Source organism: Peromyscus leucopus, chromosome 6 (genome assembly GCF_004664715.2).
Source record: "Peromyscus leucopus breed LL Stock chromosome 6, UCI_PerLeu_2.1, whole genome shotgun sequence".
Lineage (NCBI taxonomy): Eukaryota > Metazoa > Chordata > Mammalia > Rodentia > Cricetidae > Peromyscus > Peromyscus leucopus.
The window spans coordinates 59,945,390-59,961,528 of record NC_051068.1 but is presented as its reverse complement, the minus strand read 5'-3'; the positions used below and the strand labels follow the sequence as shown (position 1 = coordinate 59,961,528).

The window sequence follows — 16,139 nt, the reverse complement described above, 5'->3', positions numbered from 1 at the left end:
TAAACCAAAAAACAAAACAAAACAAAAATGGTGTTCCTCTCACAAATGTCTTATTGTAACTGTAACGTAACAACTGGCTTTTACACCTTTTGAAAAGAGGATTTTCTAACAAAACTATCATAATAGAGGCTGGAGAAATGGCTCTGTGGTTAAGGGCACTGGCTGCTCTTCCAGAGGACCCAGGTTCCTGTGCCAGCACTGAAATGGTGACTCAGAACAATATGTAACTCCAGTTCCTGGGATCTGATGCCTTCTTCTGGCTTTCATGAGTACCAGGCACACACACTGTACACAGATGTACATACACAAAAACAACTATACACATAAAATAAAAACAAACAACAAAGCCTTGTCAAAATAGCACGTATTAAGAGCAGCAAAAGTCAATAAACCTGCATTGGTGATATTTGCATCTTACTTCTAAACCGTAAACTGTTCGTTTTAGAATAAACCACAGGTGATGGGCACAGGGAGCAGTTTATTGTAAAATACAAAGCAGCAATGACTTTCGCAGTGAGCTTCCATACATGTCTGGACATCCTCATCAATGCCAAGCTATGAACAAAAGGACAACTGTGAAGCCAGTGCCCACTAAAATCGCTTTCTCTTGATAATTTCTGGTTTCCAGCTGACTGGGTGAGTTTCTTCTGTCTAAAAAGAGAACAGTAAGCAAAGTGTTATTTTATTAATTTGTTTCCTTTCAAAAAAAGACCTTGTCTTTGCTAAATCACACTTGGCAGGACATGTTTAATGGATCTTTGAGGATGTTAGAAACAGCTGACAAACTTCTGGCATTCTCCAAGTCTAATAAAGGATGAGTGGATCTATCACACATTCAGTTGTGCTTTCACTTCAAGTCAGATTTCTTTTAGATATCACAGCAACACCAATGCCGTGATTCCAGATTTCATTTCCGTAGCAGTCTATTATTTTGCTACTATTATTAAGGTATCATTTTCCAGTAACTGTATTGAGAAAGAACTAGATTTTAAACGTAGTCTAACAATGGAACCATCAGCATCAATGCAACCACACAGAAGCCCCAAGCCGATCACTATACAGGTGACAAATCCCTTAGTACTGTAACGAGTCCTTTGCTTTCTAGCAACCAAGTGAGAGGTCCTTGCTAAATTGGCATGACAGTTTTTTTACTTTAAAAGGCATGTAAAAACTGGTGTGGTGGCTCATGTCCACAATCCCAAGTATCTGGGAGGCAGAGGCAGGAAGACTGCTTCAAGCTTAAGTCAACTTGTGCTACAAAGTGAGTTCCAGGCTAGCCAGAGATACAATGTGAAGCCCTGTCTCCAAATACAAAACATATAATTAAACTTAAAAAACTGAAAGAAACATACAAGGAAACTGAGCACCTACCGCGGTCTCATCCTCTCTGTAAACTTTAATGGTTTTATCAGCTTCAGCTGTTAGTAACCGACTTTCTGACTGATCAAAAGCACAAGCAAATATTCCCGATTCACTGTCCAAAGACCCAGGTTGTACAGCTGCATGCACTCGCTGAAAATTGTAGCCAGTTCTCCAGTCCCAAAGGTGCATAGTGCCATTGTCAGCTGTGAAGGAAAGATGTGGTTAGATTTCTATCCATTCAACAGCTCAGATGACCAATGAGCAGTACAAAGACATAGAACACACACACACACACACACACACACACACACACACACACACACTCAAATTGCCTAATAAGGCGTTAACTACTTTTGTTTATGTTTAATTCAGAACTATAGACCTTAAAAGACACCATAACATTTGACAATCCAGCCAAACTGGACAATTCCTAGCATAAATCCTTCCTTACCTTTATCACATGGAAATTCAAAGAGGACTAAACTATGCAACATGCTACATGGATTATCAACACATTATGAATAGGCACATACACCCTAGCCAAGTGAGTACCACTACAACATAGGTGTGATACTGTAGGAACTACACTAACTCACCCACTTCAACAAAAGGGAAACTCAACACCCCATAAAAACCTTGCTTTACCTCCAGATACAAGTACTCCGTCAGCATTCACTGCCAGTGTGTTAATAATTGCATTATGACCAGAGAGATTTTGAATGAAACCTCCATCAGGGAATTTCCATTGCTTTATGTTATCTGGAGATCCAGACGCAAATGTGTAACTGGAACAAAGATTGATTGACAAGAATTAATGGGAAAGTACACTGCATCAAAAAATCTCCCAGCTTGGAAAAATTCCTATCTGCTCACTGGTCCAGACAGCTTCATTACAATGTTAAGTCCATCGAGGTGCAAAATCATCAGTATCTCCATTCCAAGTTCTACCAGCCTTTCAAACTACTGAAATGCATTTTAAATCCCAGAATAATGTTTTCATTTCTTCAGTGTTCTACACCTAATTAACACAACAAATGTACACATTCAATGGCCAAAAAAACTCCCTGACAATTTTGAAGAAAGGGAGAGAAGGAAGGAGAGGGTCCAGAAGAGGGTGGTTAGTGGTGGGCTGATCTGGTAACAGCTTGTGACTTTATGCTTGTCTTCTCTGGGAATCATGACTTCACTGTTCATGGCTCTTCTTCCATCTGTCCCCTCCTATCCATTAACTTCCTCCTTAAGGATTAAACTATTCTGTCTGTCTCAGATGTTACACGACAGCATATACGGCACAATCTCTGACAGGTGAAAAGTATGTCCATTGCCCTCTATGTCCTAAACATAGTCAGCCACTATTACCTCCTACTCTGACATGCAGTTTTAATCATGACTTGGTCTTACTTGTCACTATGTAGAGGGACTTTCTCCTTCATTCTATACAGAGCATGAAATAAAATAGCACCAACAGAAAATTAAAGCAAGCCTGTCCATCTGCAGCCCAGGCTGCAAGACTACAATAGCAGTCCTGGTGTTGGAATTTCACTAAGACATGGAGAAGGAAAAGCTAATGAGCAAAACACACTTACTGTCGTGGATGTAAGACCACAGCCCTGACCGATTTCTTATGATTCGTCAATGTCACTCTTGTCTTCCCAGCCACCAGATCCCATAATCGTATTGTGGTATCATGACTTCCTGTAATGAAGACACACATGCACAGGCAGAGAGAGGAGAGAGACAGACAAGGACAGAATCCACAAGTTAAAGTACAGTTATCATAAAGCACTCCTCTATACATATACATACACTAAGTAGAAGTCCTACCACTGTGAATAATATCCTCAAAGTTCTAAAACTAGTATTATTTTTATATTTTCTTCTTTTTAAAATGCCCAACTGAGGCACTAGAGAGATGGCTCAGTGGTTAAGAGCACTTCTTAATCTGGGTTTTTGTTTCCCAGCATCCACAAAGTGATCACAACCATCTGTAACTCCAGCTCCAGGGGACCTGACACTATTCTAACCTATGTGGACAAAAGGTACTGAATTGTTTCCCCTTAATATTTCTAGTTAACAAAACAAACCAAGTGACAGAATTAATTTCCAGTCACAGTAAAGTTCACTGTCATTTAAGTAAGACTCATACCAGTTCTGAAGGGATTGGTGGCAGGGTATTTTCTAACTTTAATTCCCTAGAATGATAGTCATGACACTCTAGAACGACACTTGACTGTATCTAACAGCAGTTTTGCAGACAGCTTTTATAGTACCTGACACATTCTACAATATATAAAAAGCCCAAGAAAAAAAAATCTTGCAATCCTAATTTCCAGTGTCCATGATTGAAACACAGAGTGACATAGAACACAACACAAGGCAGGAGGTGGAGGAGCCACAGCGCAGATGCAGAATGGTGATGCAGCCGGTATGACAGGCAGCAGGGTGGAGAAGCAGATCATACCAGTAATAATCTGTGGTTCTGCAGCTTGGCATCTCACGGTAGCAACTGCATTTGTGTGTCCAGACAAAGTGTGTACACTGGCTTTAGTTCTCACATCCCAGATCTGTAAAAATATAATCAACGTACTATGAACAAGAACAGGTATTCATATCTGATAGCTCTAAGTCTGCCAGACCAGGGTGTCTGAACATAAGGAAGAGAATGCATAAATGGAGGACAATGATCCATGTGCTAGAGGCCAAGGAAGACAGGAGTTCAAAGATCAGGATACTGATCTATCGGCTTTAGTCCCACAGTGGGATTAGGGAATTAAACAGCTAATGGACAGTGACTGGGACAGCCTAGAGCAGCAGTTCTCAAGCTCCTCAGGCTCTGACCCTTTGAAACAGTTCCTCAGGTTGCAGTCACCACCAACCACAAAATTATTTTTGGTGCTATTTGCTAACTGTAATTTTGCTAACTGTTATGAATCACTGTGTAAGTATGATTCCTAGTTATCATATTCATATGCAGGATGGTCTTAAGTGACCCCTGTGAAAAGGTCGTTCCACCCCCCAAAGGGATCACGGCCAGAAGGTTGGGAACCACTGGCGAAGAACATGAGGCTGTCACAATTCAGGGGCAGGACAAATTAACAGGAAACACAGAACTGAAGGGTGAGACTGAACAAACATACAAGTCATGAATCCCGAGAGACAGGCTATGATGAATCAAGAACCTATTGTTCTTTATGAGGAAAATAACACGCTAATATCAGGTTTGCATTCGAGAAGATACAAGACACCGACAACAAGCCCAGAGCTACATCTCACTCACCCGTGCAGTTGAGTCTCGACTACAAGTCACCAGGACATCGATTGTTGGATGCAAATCCAGACCATACACTGCACTTAGGTGGCCATGATAGTGTCGTATAACCTAAAGATAAGAGCAGAAAAGTTACAATTTCTAAAATTAGGAAGATCAACAGTGGAGTCTGGGGACACAGCTCCAAGGCAGGGAAGGAGCTAGCCTAGCTTGCCAAGGCCCTGGATTCCATCCCAGCAGCATAGGTAAACAGACAATCAACAGCGGCTCATGCTGTTTGAACGCCTTGGCTCCCAGCTTACCTTGTTATATTCAAGATCCCAGCACTTCACTTGTTTGTCTTCTCCACAAGAGAACAAGTAAGGGCTCCTCGTGCTCACGATCACACCACGCACCGTACTGATGTGGCCAGTCAGCGACAGCTTTAATTTGCCACTAGCCAAGTCCCAAATCTGAAATCAAATAATTGTTTTTCTTTACACTGGCTACTCACTCCCCCAAAAACCTCAGAACACACTGACATAACACTAAATGTATGCACATATGAGAACTAAGATTCTTTACATTGATTCTTCTCTAAATAGAAGCAGAACAAAAGGCACATTCAAACTGGGTAAGTGTTTGCAGAAGGTGATGAGGTTAATACTCCCAATACATAAAAAGATTTGCTGATGATGAAAATATCAACAACACAGCATTAACCGTACCTCAGGGAACAGTTTAACCCAGAAAAGTACTGAAAATAAAAGTGTTCAGCCTCACTGCATTTCTAGGTGTCTGTCCATTTCAAGTGGTCATGTTAAGTGCACCCTTCTGAAAAGCTATGCGGTCAGCACAAGACCAACAATCAGCTCACTATCTTTAATAAAAGATATCACTAAAAGAAATTTGCACTTTCCATACCAGCTCAAAGACATGAGACCGAACATTTGTAGTATGACAATCTATCAAAACAAAATACAATACACAAAAAGCAGCCTGTGTAAAAGGAATGCAGGCTTATCCCAGTGAAAATTATCACACTAGAATTGTAATGTTGAACAATAAGAAACAGGGTATAGAATGACCTGCACATTCTACCTATTTAAAATACTGAATTTTTCATAAGAAATGCTCTAAAGAAAAACAAGACTCAAAAATAAAAAAATGAGGACTTTTGCCAGGCATGGTGGTGCCCGTCTTTAATCCCAGCAAGCGGGAAGCAGAGGCAGGAGGGTCTCTGTGAGTTAGAGGCCAGCCTGGTCTACAGAGCGAGATCCAGGACAGCCAAAGCTACACAGAGAAACCCAGTCTCCAAACAACAGCAAAAGAAGAAACTGACTCTTACAGGACATACACATGTACACACAGAGAAAGGGTTGGCCGTAGACACACGGGCACATCAATACAGACACAAGACACACTAAAAGGAACCCGTCCGAGGGTCTAAGAGTGGGGGCATGGTGGATGACTCTAGGCTGTCTTACACTACTTTCCACTACATCTCTAGAGAACTATGCTTTCATTCTGTAATCACAGGGTGAAAACTTCCTTCAGTAACAGTTACACAGAACTAACAGGAGGCCATTAACACGCTTACAAAACCAATGGGAATGCAAACAGGCATCGTTACTAGTTTTGACAGTAAATTTTACTGCATGCAGCCATCGTAAAGAGAACCTACAATATCAATTCTTCTGTAGGAGTAACTTAAGAAACAAACCCAACATCTTCCTTATTACCTTTATAGTTCTGTCAGCAGATCCAGTAACAAACCACTGATTTCCAGGTTCCACAGCGATACACCGAACCCAGCCAAGATGCCCACTGATCACCTATGTAACAAGGAGTGAAGTGAGCACTCATCCATACATGATTTAAAATGCACCCAATTTTAACCACAACCTGGATTTGAACTGCATCATCTTCAAATTAGTTCTATAAAATTGACAATTATAGATTTTAGAGTAAGAAAAATTAACTTCTTTTCAATCAGTGAATGAATGCTGAAATTGGGTACATCTATACAATGGAATACTACTAACCAATAAAAAGGAATCAATTTATCTCAAAATCATCCAATGAAGGACACCACTCGCAAGAAACATCTACCATGCACTTTGAATTTCATGGCACAGTTAACAACAACAAAAGATGCACGTATAATAACGGGGATCAGCGGTGGCCAGGAGTAGAAGAGTGCGCAACTGCAACAGCACAGGGTGCTCTGTGAGGGGGGTCCTGATGATGGCAGTTGGTTACTCAAATCTCTATCTATTACATTCACTAGACCCACACATCAAGTGCAGATGGTACAGTGTCTGAAAAACAATTATGCTGGCTATCTCATTCCCGACCTCATATTTTATTTTTGAACTGATGTATTTTGAGTCATCTTATAATTTATTACAGCTGGAGGGATCACTGGCCAAAGAAACATCTTTCTAAGTAATCTTCTCCTTCACTGTCACAGTAAATGCTTCTCTTTCTTAATCATCTGCTCTCCACATTTAGTACCTCCCACCAATACTTTATACTGTATTTTATACAAGACAGCATGCAGTTGCACTTGGGACCCGCTCCTGACATCTCAGCAAAGGGCCCAAGCCTACCCACCTCAGGTCATTCCCTAACTTCCCAAGCTCACTCCTGGCTGATGGGAAGTCCTTACTGTGCCCGAGGCAGAAGGAAATGCAGATCCACTTACCCTGTAGAGTTTCCACGGTGGGTGCCACTGGGGTTTGGGCATCGTAGGGGCTTTTTTAGCCATTAATGCAGAGTTCTTGGTATTGCCGGCCTCCATAATCATCTACATATGGGACAGATCACACAACTATTACAGCTATCATATTGAAAGTTTCAGGCCACTTATTCAAAAGAGGGTACTTGAAAGTTGCTTTGTTTTGTTTTGTTTTTTTCATTAACTGAAGAGGAAGATACCTAAAATACCTTTTCTTTACTTAAAAAAAAATTATAAAGCTTCCTCAGAACTCTGTATGTTCCATACATTTAAAAAGAAAGCAAAAAACAACTGAGGCAGACAGAGAGCATTCTGCACTCTGAGCAGACATCACTGTGGAGTTCAAAACCCAACTGAACCAACCCCTAATTGACCAACTTTAGGCAAAAACTTGGTAACTCTCCTTTTTCTCTCCACCTTATAATAATTATTTTAAAATATGTACTAGCTGATAAAGGCTGAGCACTCTTAACCCAGAAGTTTAAACTTTCAAATGCTCCAATATCCAAGCCTAATTTAGTGCACAATAGCTAATATATATGCAAATATATTGCCCACCAGAACTAGCTGTTAAGACCCTATTGCTAAAGACACCACACACCTGGGTTGCAAGACACAGAGAAACCAAGCTGGAACTGAAATGGGAACTCTCCCTATTACCCAGCTTTCACAGAGCTGGAAGGTGCGGCACAGGCTCTCAACGGAGAAAAAGTATCAAAGGTCCTGCCCACCTTTGACCTCTGTGAACTTCAATACCAACTAGTTAGGCAAGATGTGCCCATTCATATACTAGTGCCATTACTGTTATAGCAGTAGTCAACTGCTCTTTGCTTGGATTTGAGGCCTGCTGGACAGAAGGGAACCCATACACGGTACTATAAACCTAGTCAAAAACATACGGCTAGGAAATCTCAATATCCATCTGTATACTCATAGACAAATGCTACTCCTAGCCCTAATGAGAGAAATTTCTCTTTGCAGGTACCAGTCATAAATGCAGAGATTCATGGCTGTGAAGGTTCTGAGAACAAGTGACAGGGGAGTGCTCAGCTCTAACCGAGACATTTACACCACCTCCTCTAAGGCTCAGTGAACACTGCAGAAGAGGAAGTGGGAAGGATCCAAGAGCCAGAAGATAGGGGGATGGGCTGAGCGATGCCACCTCCTGAGCCTAACACAGCTGTTGCAATCTTGAACTTGGAGCAGCTGAGGAATCTGCACGGGGCCTACACAAGACCAGCCCCATCAACCATCAGGTGTGCAGAGGGAGAGGCACATGGGCCTACCCCGCCCTGCTGAATTACTGACGACTGAGATTTTTGAGAGAGAAGGGGTCATTGTCTTCAGGTGTGTCCCCACTGATAAGCCCATCAAGCTCAAATGGCCAGTTCCAAACCCATGGTCTATACTCAGCCTGGCTAAACCCAGTGGGTCACTAAACAAAACATTAAGGCATGGAAGTGGAAAAGTGAAGGGGTGGAAGGTGAGAGTAATCAGAATGCATCTTTTTTAGATGTATGAAATGTCAAAGAACACATGGAATTAACTTTAAAACGTGTATGTCAATATTCCAAGCAAAAAGTCTAAATCTAAATCTAATCTGAAACAGTCGAAGTCCAAGCACTTAATAAAGAATGCACAACCTAAAGAATCTACCATTAGTATCACTCCATTAATCCAAAACCATACTGAAAACTATGAAATTCTACCCTTAGGAGGTGTAAACTGGGCCAAGGGATGTAGCTAAATTGGGAGACTCCCTGCCTAGCATGCATGAAGATCTGGGTTTATCTCCAGCTTGCAATTCAGGAACTCAGGAGGTCGAGGTAGCAGGATCAGGAGTTCAAGGTTAGCTCAGCTACACAGAATACCTAAGACCCTATCCTGAAGAAACTTAAGCTATACCCGCCTAAGGAGGCAGAAGGCCTGAGCAGACCTGCTCTGAAATGTGGTCTGCCAAATGAGCTCTATCACTGTGCAAGGAAAGCCTGTACTCATTTCAAGCAGCTGCACAGCACATAGATGTCACCAAACCGATAGCAGTCAACTGTAATCATACACCAACCCACATCACCAGCACATGTCCATAGTAACATAAACCCATACAAGGTTCAGGTCACATTCTTTGTATTGTGTGTATATGTTGGGTGTTAGCGTAATACATCCCCAGTAACTACAGTAAGGAAAAGTAAGTTAAAAATAAATGAATAAACTGATTCACTCACTGGCAGCAATAAAAGCAATATAAGAACCCAAGGACTGACATTGTTCAAGATGAAACATACCTTAATACTATAAAAAGATTTTCTTAAAATTTAATTATCTTGTGTATATGTGCACACATGTGGCACATGTATATACAGGTGTGTGCTTGTGGAGGCCAGCAAATGTCAGGTGTTCACTCTATCATCACTCTCGACCACATGAACCTGCAGCTAACTGCTTCACTTTTAGGCTAAGCTGGCTGGCCACTGAGCTCAAGAGATCCTCTGCCACCCCTACTCCAATCCACCCCCCCCAAATGCTGGTGTTACAGATGACACAGGCACACACAGCTTTTCCATGGCATTGTGCTTGCACACAGCCGGAGCTCTTACCTGACTGAACCATGTCCCCAGCCCTATTCTTGTTCTTCTGAGAGTGAGTAGTAAATACCAAGATCACAGTGTCTTCACTAAAAACCTACATGTATAGTGTTAAGTAGACAGAGAAGTAACAGGAGCTTGGATTCTTTGAAAAAAAAAAAAAAAAAAAAAAAGCAATTTATCAAAACTACGTTTTTAGGGCTATGAAATGTTAAGGACTATCTACCTCAGGCTGCTATTTTTATTAGCAGATCTCAGGACAGTACTGATTTCAGTATCCAGGTAAGACTTTTAAGATCAAGGAAAGGAAAGACTGGTGTCCAAAAGCTAGAAACCTGCAGTTATCTGACCCAGGAGACTTACGGAATTCATGGCTGAGGGCTGGGACCGGTCAGAGGCCCCGGGGTGTCGGTACTCACTGCCGGCAGGCGCAGGACGATTTGCGTCAACTCTGCAGGAGAGAAAGATCATGAACCGATTACTCAGCACCTCTCCAGGTATGCAGTCTGTATAAAGAAACTTTCTCTCAGGAATCTGTGGGCCAGTGGGGAGAGAGCTCAGTGGGTAGAGTGCTTGCTACTGCAAGTATGAGGCCTGAGTTCAGTTCCCAGGACCTTCCTTTACATAAAAGAGCATGGTGGCTGGGCTTGTGATCCCAGCACTGGGGACAAGATGGGCACATCCCCAGGGCTAGCTGCCTGCCAGCCTAGCCTACTTGCTGGGTTCCAGGCCAGCAGAAAGACCCTAAACAAATAAAGGTAGGAGCAGTGAGATGGTACGGCGTGAGCCAGGACATGTGCTTACTCTCCTGAGTTCAACCCTGAACCTGGAGTAGAAAGAGAACCAATTCCCAAAAGGGGTCCTTCCCTTTCCACATAGCACATGCACACACACACACGCACGCACGCACGCACGCACGCACGCACGCGCACACACTCTTCTTTTATTCTTTTTAATGGCAGATGGGTAGCATCTGGCTTCTACATGTACACACAATAACAACCCAAAACTGCAAATGCTGAAAATCTTTGTCACTAAAGCACAACAGTCATACCTGGCCTGATTGGGCAACGCCACAGCTAAAGACTGTGCAGCTGACTCACTTGGCATTCTTTGGATCTTAGTATCAGCAGTCAGGGCAACACCTATTGAAATAAAAAGTTCCTTTCAGTAGTATCAGGACCTTAATTACTTGTACTTAAAACAAAACTGGAGGAGAACACACTGTAAGTTCTAAGCAATGACAGTATAATAATCTTGAGTAAGTTCAGCTTGTCTTTGCTTTTAACTTTTGCATAATAAATACTGGTTAATATATAGCTCAAATTTAAATACGAGCAGCTTGGTATTAAAAGCAACCCAAGACTATTGAATAAAGTTAATTTTCTATTGATTCAGACAGTATGTTCATGAGCAAACAGCAGTTATTTAAACCTGTCTATACACACACATGTGTGCTTGCTTGCTTCAGCCATACCTACTCATATGCTTAAATTTAGGTGCCTACACATTTGTCTAAATCAACAGATAATACATTTGGGTAGACCTAGTACCACCTTATTGTCACCTACCAGGTCCTGGTGGATATGGATGTGTACCTGTCACCAAATATTCAACATCTTGTCCTAAAATATAAATAAATAAATAAATTCAGTGAATTCACCTTTATTTAAGTATCTTTTACAATGCATTATTAATACCAACTAGAGTTTTCCTTTCCAACTAATACTGAAGCCTCAGAAATCAAGGGAACTGATCATTTTGCCTGTAAGCTGTTACTAAATCAGGAAAGATCATGCATTTCTACCTAGCCGTGCTGGGAAAACAGGCTTTCCCATTCACTGAGAATGACTTGGATTGTTCTTCAAAGCAAATAGCTTCACACGGAATACAAGATTCTTTGTTCCTTATAATTTCATCTTTCTGAATTATAGACCCGACAGATGGTCTCTCCACAGGCTAGTAATAAACTTCATTTTTTTCCCTGTAGACTCATTGTAACTTTGAATATCTCTTAAGAATTCTGTTTTTTAGCAAAAAAAAAATCTTAGTTACTCCTCCGATGAGCAAGTCAAGACTTCCACTGTAACAGCAACAAATAAGCAGTCTTCCCCAGTGAGGAACCAAGAAAACATTTTTTTTTCTATTTTAAAAATTCACATGTAAACCTGATGGTCTTCACCTTGATTGGCAGGATACTGTTTATGAGGATAAGAATCTGCTGCGTTCTGAGGTCCCTTCTCCTTAAGGTTCTCTTTTGAAGTAGGCATATGCAATACAGGACCATACTCATTTCGAAGCTTGATTGCCATTTTCCGCTTGTGACTATTTAAAAATCATAAACATAAAATGTATCCTTAAATACTGAAAACATATTCACCAATGAAAATATTCAGACAGCCAGAAAACAAGTACATAAACAAATACTTTACTCACACTCACAGATACAGGATGTTTTTCAAGTTAAATAGTATTTTAACAAGTACAAAATTTCAAAATGTATTTCCACACCATATATATTTACTTTTTTTCACAATCTATCATAGAGTATTCATTAAACCCAAGTAGGAACTTATTTTGCCCAATAAACATAAAAGCTTTTTTGGTGAGGCCTCAAGGGTCCAACTGAACTATTGGCATACACAAACTAATATATCTTTCAAAAATCTTTAAATATCTGATAGACATTTTTACTAGTTATTTAAAATGTCAGACCCAATGAAAGCACTAAATTAGCTCAGCATTTTAAAGAGAAATGTACTTATATTACCTTTAAAAAAAAAAAGCCACCTTATAAATTAAATATAAATGAAAATGAGGGGAAGTAGCTTATAAAAGAAAAAGCAAAGGACAAAGAAGGGTACTGCATACAACACGGTCCCAGAATGAGGCTGGTGAGAACCCAAATATGCCCCTCAGAAGTCTTCATTATACTAAGGAGCAAGTATGGGAGTAGAGGTACTGGCCAAGTACAATTTCAGTTCAGTGAAGCTCTGAGAACAGGAAGCCAAAAGCACATACAAAGTGATTCATCAAAAATCAGATGCCCTAACCTGAATGCTCCTAACTACTGGATATCTTAGTTTCTTTCCTACTGTGACAAAACACTATAAACAAGGTAATTTACAAAAGAAAGTAATTTGGGGCTCATGGTTCAAGAGGGTTAGAGTCTTTGACCATCATACTGGGGACCCTGAGACAGCAGGCAGGCAGGCATGGTGCTGGAGCAGCAGCTGAGAGCTTATACTGATTCACAAGCATGGGATGGGGGGCAAGGAGAGAGAACGGGAACAGGCTAACTGGAAATGGTGTGGGCTTTTGAAATCTCACAGCCTGCCCCAGTGACACAACCTCTCTAACTAAGCCACACCTCCTAAACCTTCTGAAACAGTTCCACCAACTAGAGACCAACCACTTAAACAAATGAGCTTATGGATGCCATTCTCCTAAAACCATCACACTGGGTATTTCTAAATTATGACTAGCTAATAGGATTTTTACTGTAAAAGACAAGACAATAGAAAAATGAGTAAACTCTACTTATATTATGATCAAAAGCCACTTGCTATTTCCCAAGCATCCTGTGAGTGTCTGCACCACTTTTAAGACCTTTAAAAGTCATCTTCTCTCTGCGCTCTTCTATCAATAGTAAAATGTTAAGTACTTTAGAGACTGAAAAGGAATAAAACTTGCCTCTCTTCATCCAAAGGCACAGGTTTTCCATTATCAGCTACAAACATGTCATGGGTCCTCTTCAATGACCTGAACACCAGTGTGTGTACGGAATGCTTCTGTACCTCCTGTAAAGAAACAACCAAAATCACACATCTAACCACAAGTGACCCATACATCCTAATCAACACTAGAATGGTTATGCACTTTACATGTTAAATACACAGAACGATGTATACTCCACACTATCTGTAACAAAGTACAGCAGTCAGCAACGAAGATGAGAAAGCTCCTGCCTGGCTGGAGCTCTGGGTAAAAGTAACTGAACGAAGCCTAGGATTGTAATTGTTTAATGAACATTTACTGAGCTTGTACCGTATCTGGCATGAAGAGTGCTCAAGAAATAACAGGCAAAAATAAGCAAAATAATTCCACATTTTGGGAGGTTCTATGAAAATAAGCAAAGGGATGAGTCAGAACTGCTAAATGTAATTACGAAAGGTTTAGCTGAGGAAGACAGCCTTAAACACAGAACAGAGGTATGAACGAGGCAAGCTGAGGGAAATGCCACTGCAAAGGTGTTCAGTTGTGAATGCTGAGGGATTGTGGGCTGTAGTATAAAATGAGGCCTCAAGGCTGGGCAGTGGTGGCGCACTTTTAATCCTTGCACTGGGGAGGCGGAGGCAGGTGAACTTGAGGCCAGCCGGTCTACAGAAGGAGTTCCAGGACAGCCAGGGCTACACAGAGAAACCCTGTCTCCTACTCTCCCCTCCCCCCCTCCGCGCCCCCAATGAGGCTTCAAGGGTCTGTGAGGTTCAGACCTCTGCCACCACTTACATTTTTAATTCTAGTAACACTGGGCCAGAAAGGAGTTTTAAGCAGGACCGATTCATATTTTATTTATGTTTGTGGTGGTGCAGACTGAACACAGCGCCTTGTGCATGCTAGGCAAGCATTCTACCATTGAACTACACTCCTCCAATGTGTTCGTTAAACATAAGCACTTAGACCAGCTGCAAGCTAATTCACCAGTCCCAGCCAAAGAGACTGGGCTAGATTAGGAGGACTGCAGTGGATCTGGAATGCAGTGGGTGAAATTAAGAAACGCTTGGGATACGCAAAAACAATCAGAAAGAAATGAAGAAGGGCAAGCTTTACTCGGGTAGAACCCAAATAACAGTCGAACTGACAAGTAAGCTTGGAGCAGCATCCCAACCACAGTGCCCCGCCTCCGAGGACAGCGCCAGCTCCCAGTGACACACAGGGACTGCAAGGTTCTCTCGGGCTTCCCGCCGACCGAACCTCAGATTCCAGATGTCATCGGCCTTCCTTTCGCCCCGAAATCCCGGGACCACCAGCCTTGGCCACACAGCTCCTTTCCCCCCGGGTTCCCAGCACTTTCATCCTGCACGTTCGTGGGCAAAGCAAAGCTCCAGAGACAAACGACTCCCGAGTGCTACTTTACCTCCACCATGTCGCCGCAGCCTAGCCCGCTCCTCTAGCAGCGGAGAAACTCGAATGATCGACGCAGAAATCGCCGCCACTATTCTATAGCTCCTTCCGGAGAGTGGGGCCTGACGGCGGATGTGACGCCGCCCGCGCACGCGTATTAGCCACCCGCCGCGCGGGGAGGGGGACGAGGGAGCGAGGGGCGTGGCCTAGCGGTCGAGGGCGGGAGCTAGGCGGAGTTGAGCGGAGCCTCGAGGCGGAGATCCGGATCTCGGCGGCCTCGGGAGGAGCTGGGCGGGGCTTAGGTGGGGTGGGCGGAGTCTCCAGGTGGAGGGGCGGGTCTCGACCGAGCTGGGCGGAGTCCCCTGGTTGAGGGCGGAGGCTCCTGCGGCATCCTAGGGAGCGCGCCAGCCTTAAAGCCTTGCTTAGGGGCGGTACCTGTTCCCGGAAGCTTAATGCTCCTGAACGCAGAGATCCTAAGCAGTTTTTAAAAAACGATAGCGAACCCTGTGTCTCGAAAAACCAAAAAAAAAAAAAAAAAAAAAGCGAACTTAACTTTTGTATTGTATTTGGCCTGATGCTAAAGTATTGAAGTTTTAGGTTTTCCCAGGTATAATCTGTGGTTTATGATCTGTCGTTTTCAAATGTTTTCCAATTGATGTAGTTGGTATTTGCAATCTTTTTTTTTTTTTTTTTTTTGTTTTTCGAGACAGGGTTTCTCTGTGTAGCTTTGCGCCTTTCCTGGAACTCACTTTGGAGACCAGGCTGGCCTCGAACTCACAGAGATCCGCCTGCCTCTGCCTCCCGAGTGCTGGGATTAAAGGCGTGAGCCACCACCGCCCGGCAGTATTTGCAATCTTAAATAAGACATTCTCATTGATCCTACATCTTCCTGAACCGTGATTAAGTTCCATGATCCGTCCTCAGAGAATACTGCGAGTACTTTGAGAAGAGTGGAAACGTAGCACAAACAGAGCGATGAGAATCAGTGCTCTCAAATTATTTTTTAATTCGTAAAAACATAAAGGTCACATTTTTACCTGAGAACAATCATTTCTAGGGTTGTTTTGGTTTTTGGTTTTTT

At 42.3% G+C, this 16,139-nt stretch overlaps 1 protein-coding gene across 1 annotated transcript; it reads right to left on the bottom strand.

The window, feature by feature from the left end:
* Positions 1 to 458: 458 nt before the first annotated feature.
* Positions 459 to 15,207, bottom strand: Plrg1 (pleiotropic regulator 1). Its single transcript, XM_028857061.2, has 15 exons — positions 15,072 to 15,207; positions 13,628 to 13,734; positions 12,117 to 12,259; positions 11,506 to 11,559; positions 10,989 to 11,079; positions 10,298 to 10,385; positions 7,317 to 7,418; positions 6,352 to 6,444; positions 4,933 to 5,082; positions 4,640 to 4,741; positions 3,824 to 3,926; positions 2,949 to 3,057; positions 2,008 to 2,147; positions 1,372 to 1,565; positions 459 to 651 (listed from the first exon to the last, which is right to left on the bottom strand). The coding sequence occupies exons 1-15, from the start codon at positions 15,078 to 15,080 to the stop codon at positions 592 to 594; spliced, it is 1,545 nt and encodes a 514-aa protein (XP_028712894.1). The 5' UTR covers positions 15,081 to 15,207; the 3' UTR covers positions 459 to 591.
* Positions 15,208 to 16,139: the final 932 nt, after the last annotated feature.

Bases quoted from the DNA above. Each gene is read 5' to 3' on its own strand.
- Plrg1 (XM_028857061.2), bottom strand. The intron at 11,080-11,505 runs GTAGGTGACAAT...TTATTTCAATAG, and splicing joins TCCATATCCACCAGGACCTG to GTGTTGCCCTGACTGCTGAT. The intron at 1,566-2,007 runs GTAAAGCAAGGT...TTTCCTTCACAG, and splicing joins CGGAGTACTTGTATCTGGAG to CTGACAATGGCACTATGCAC.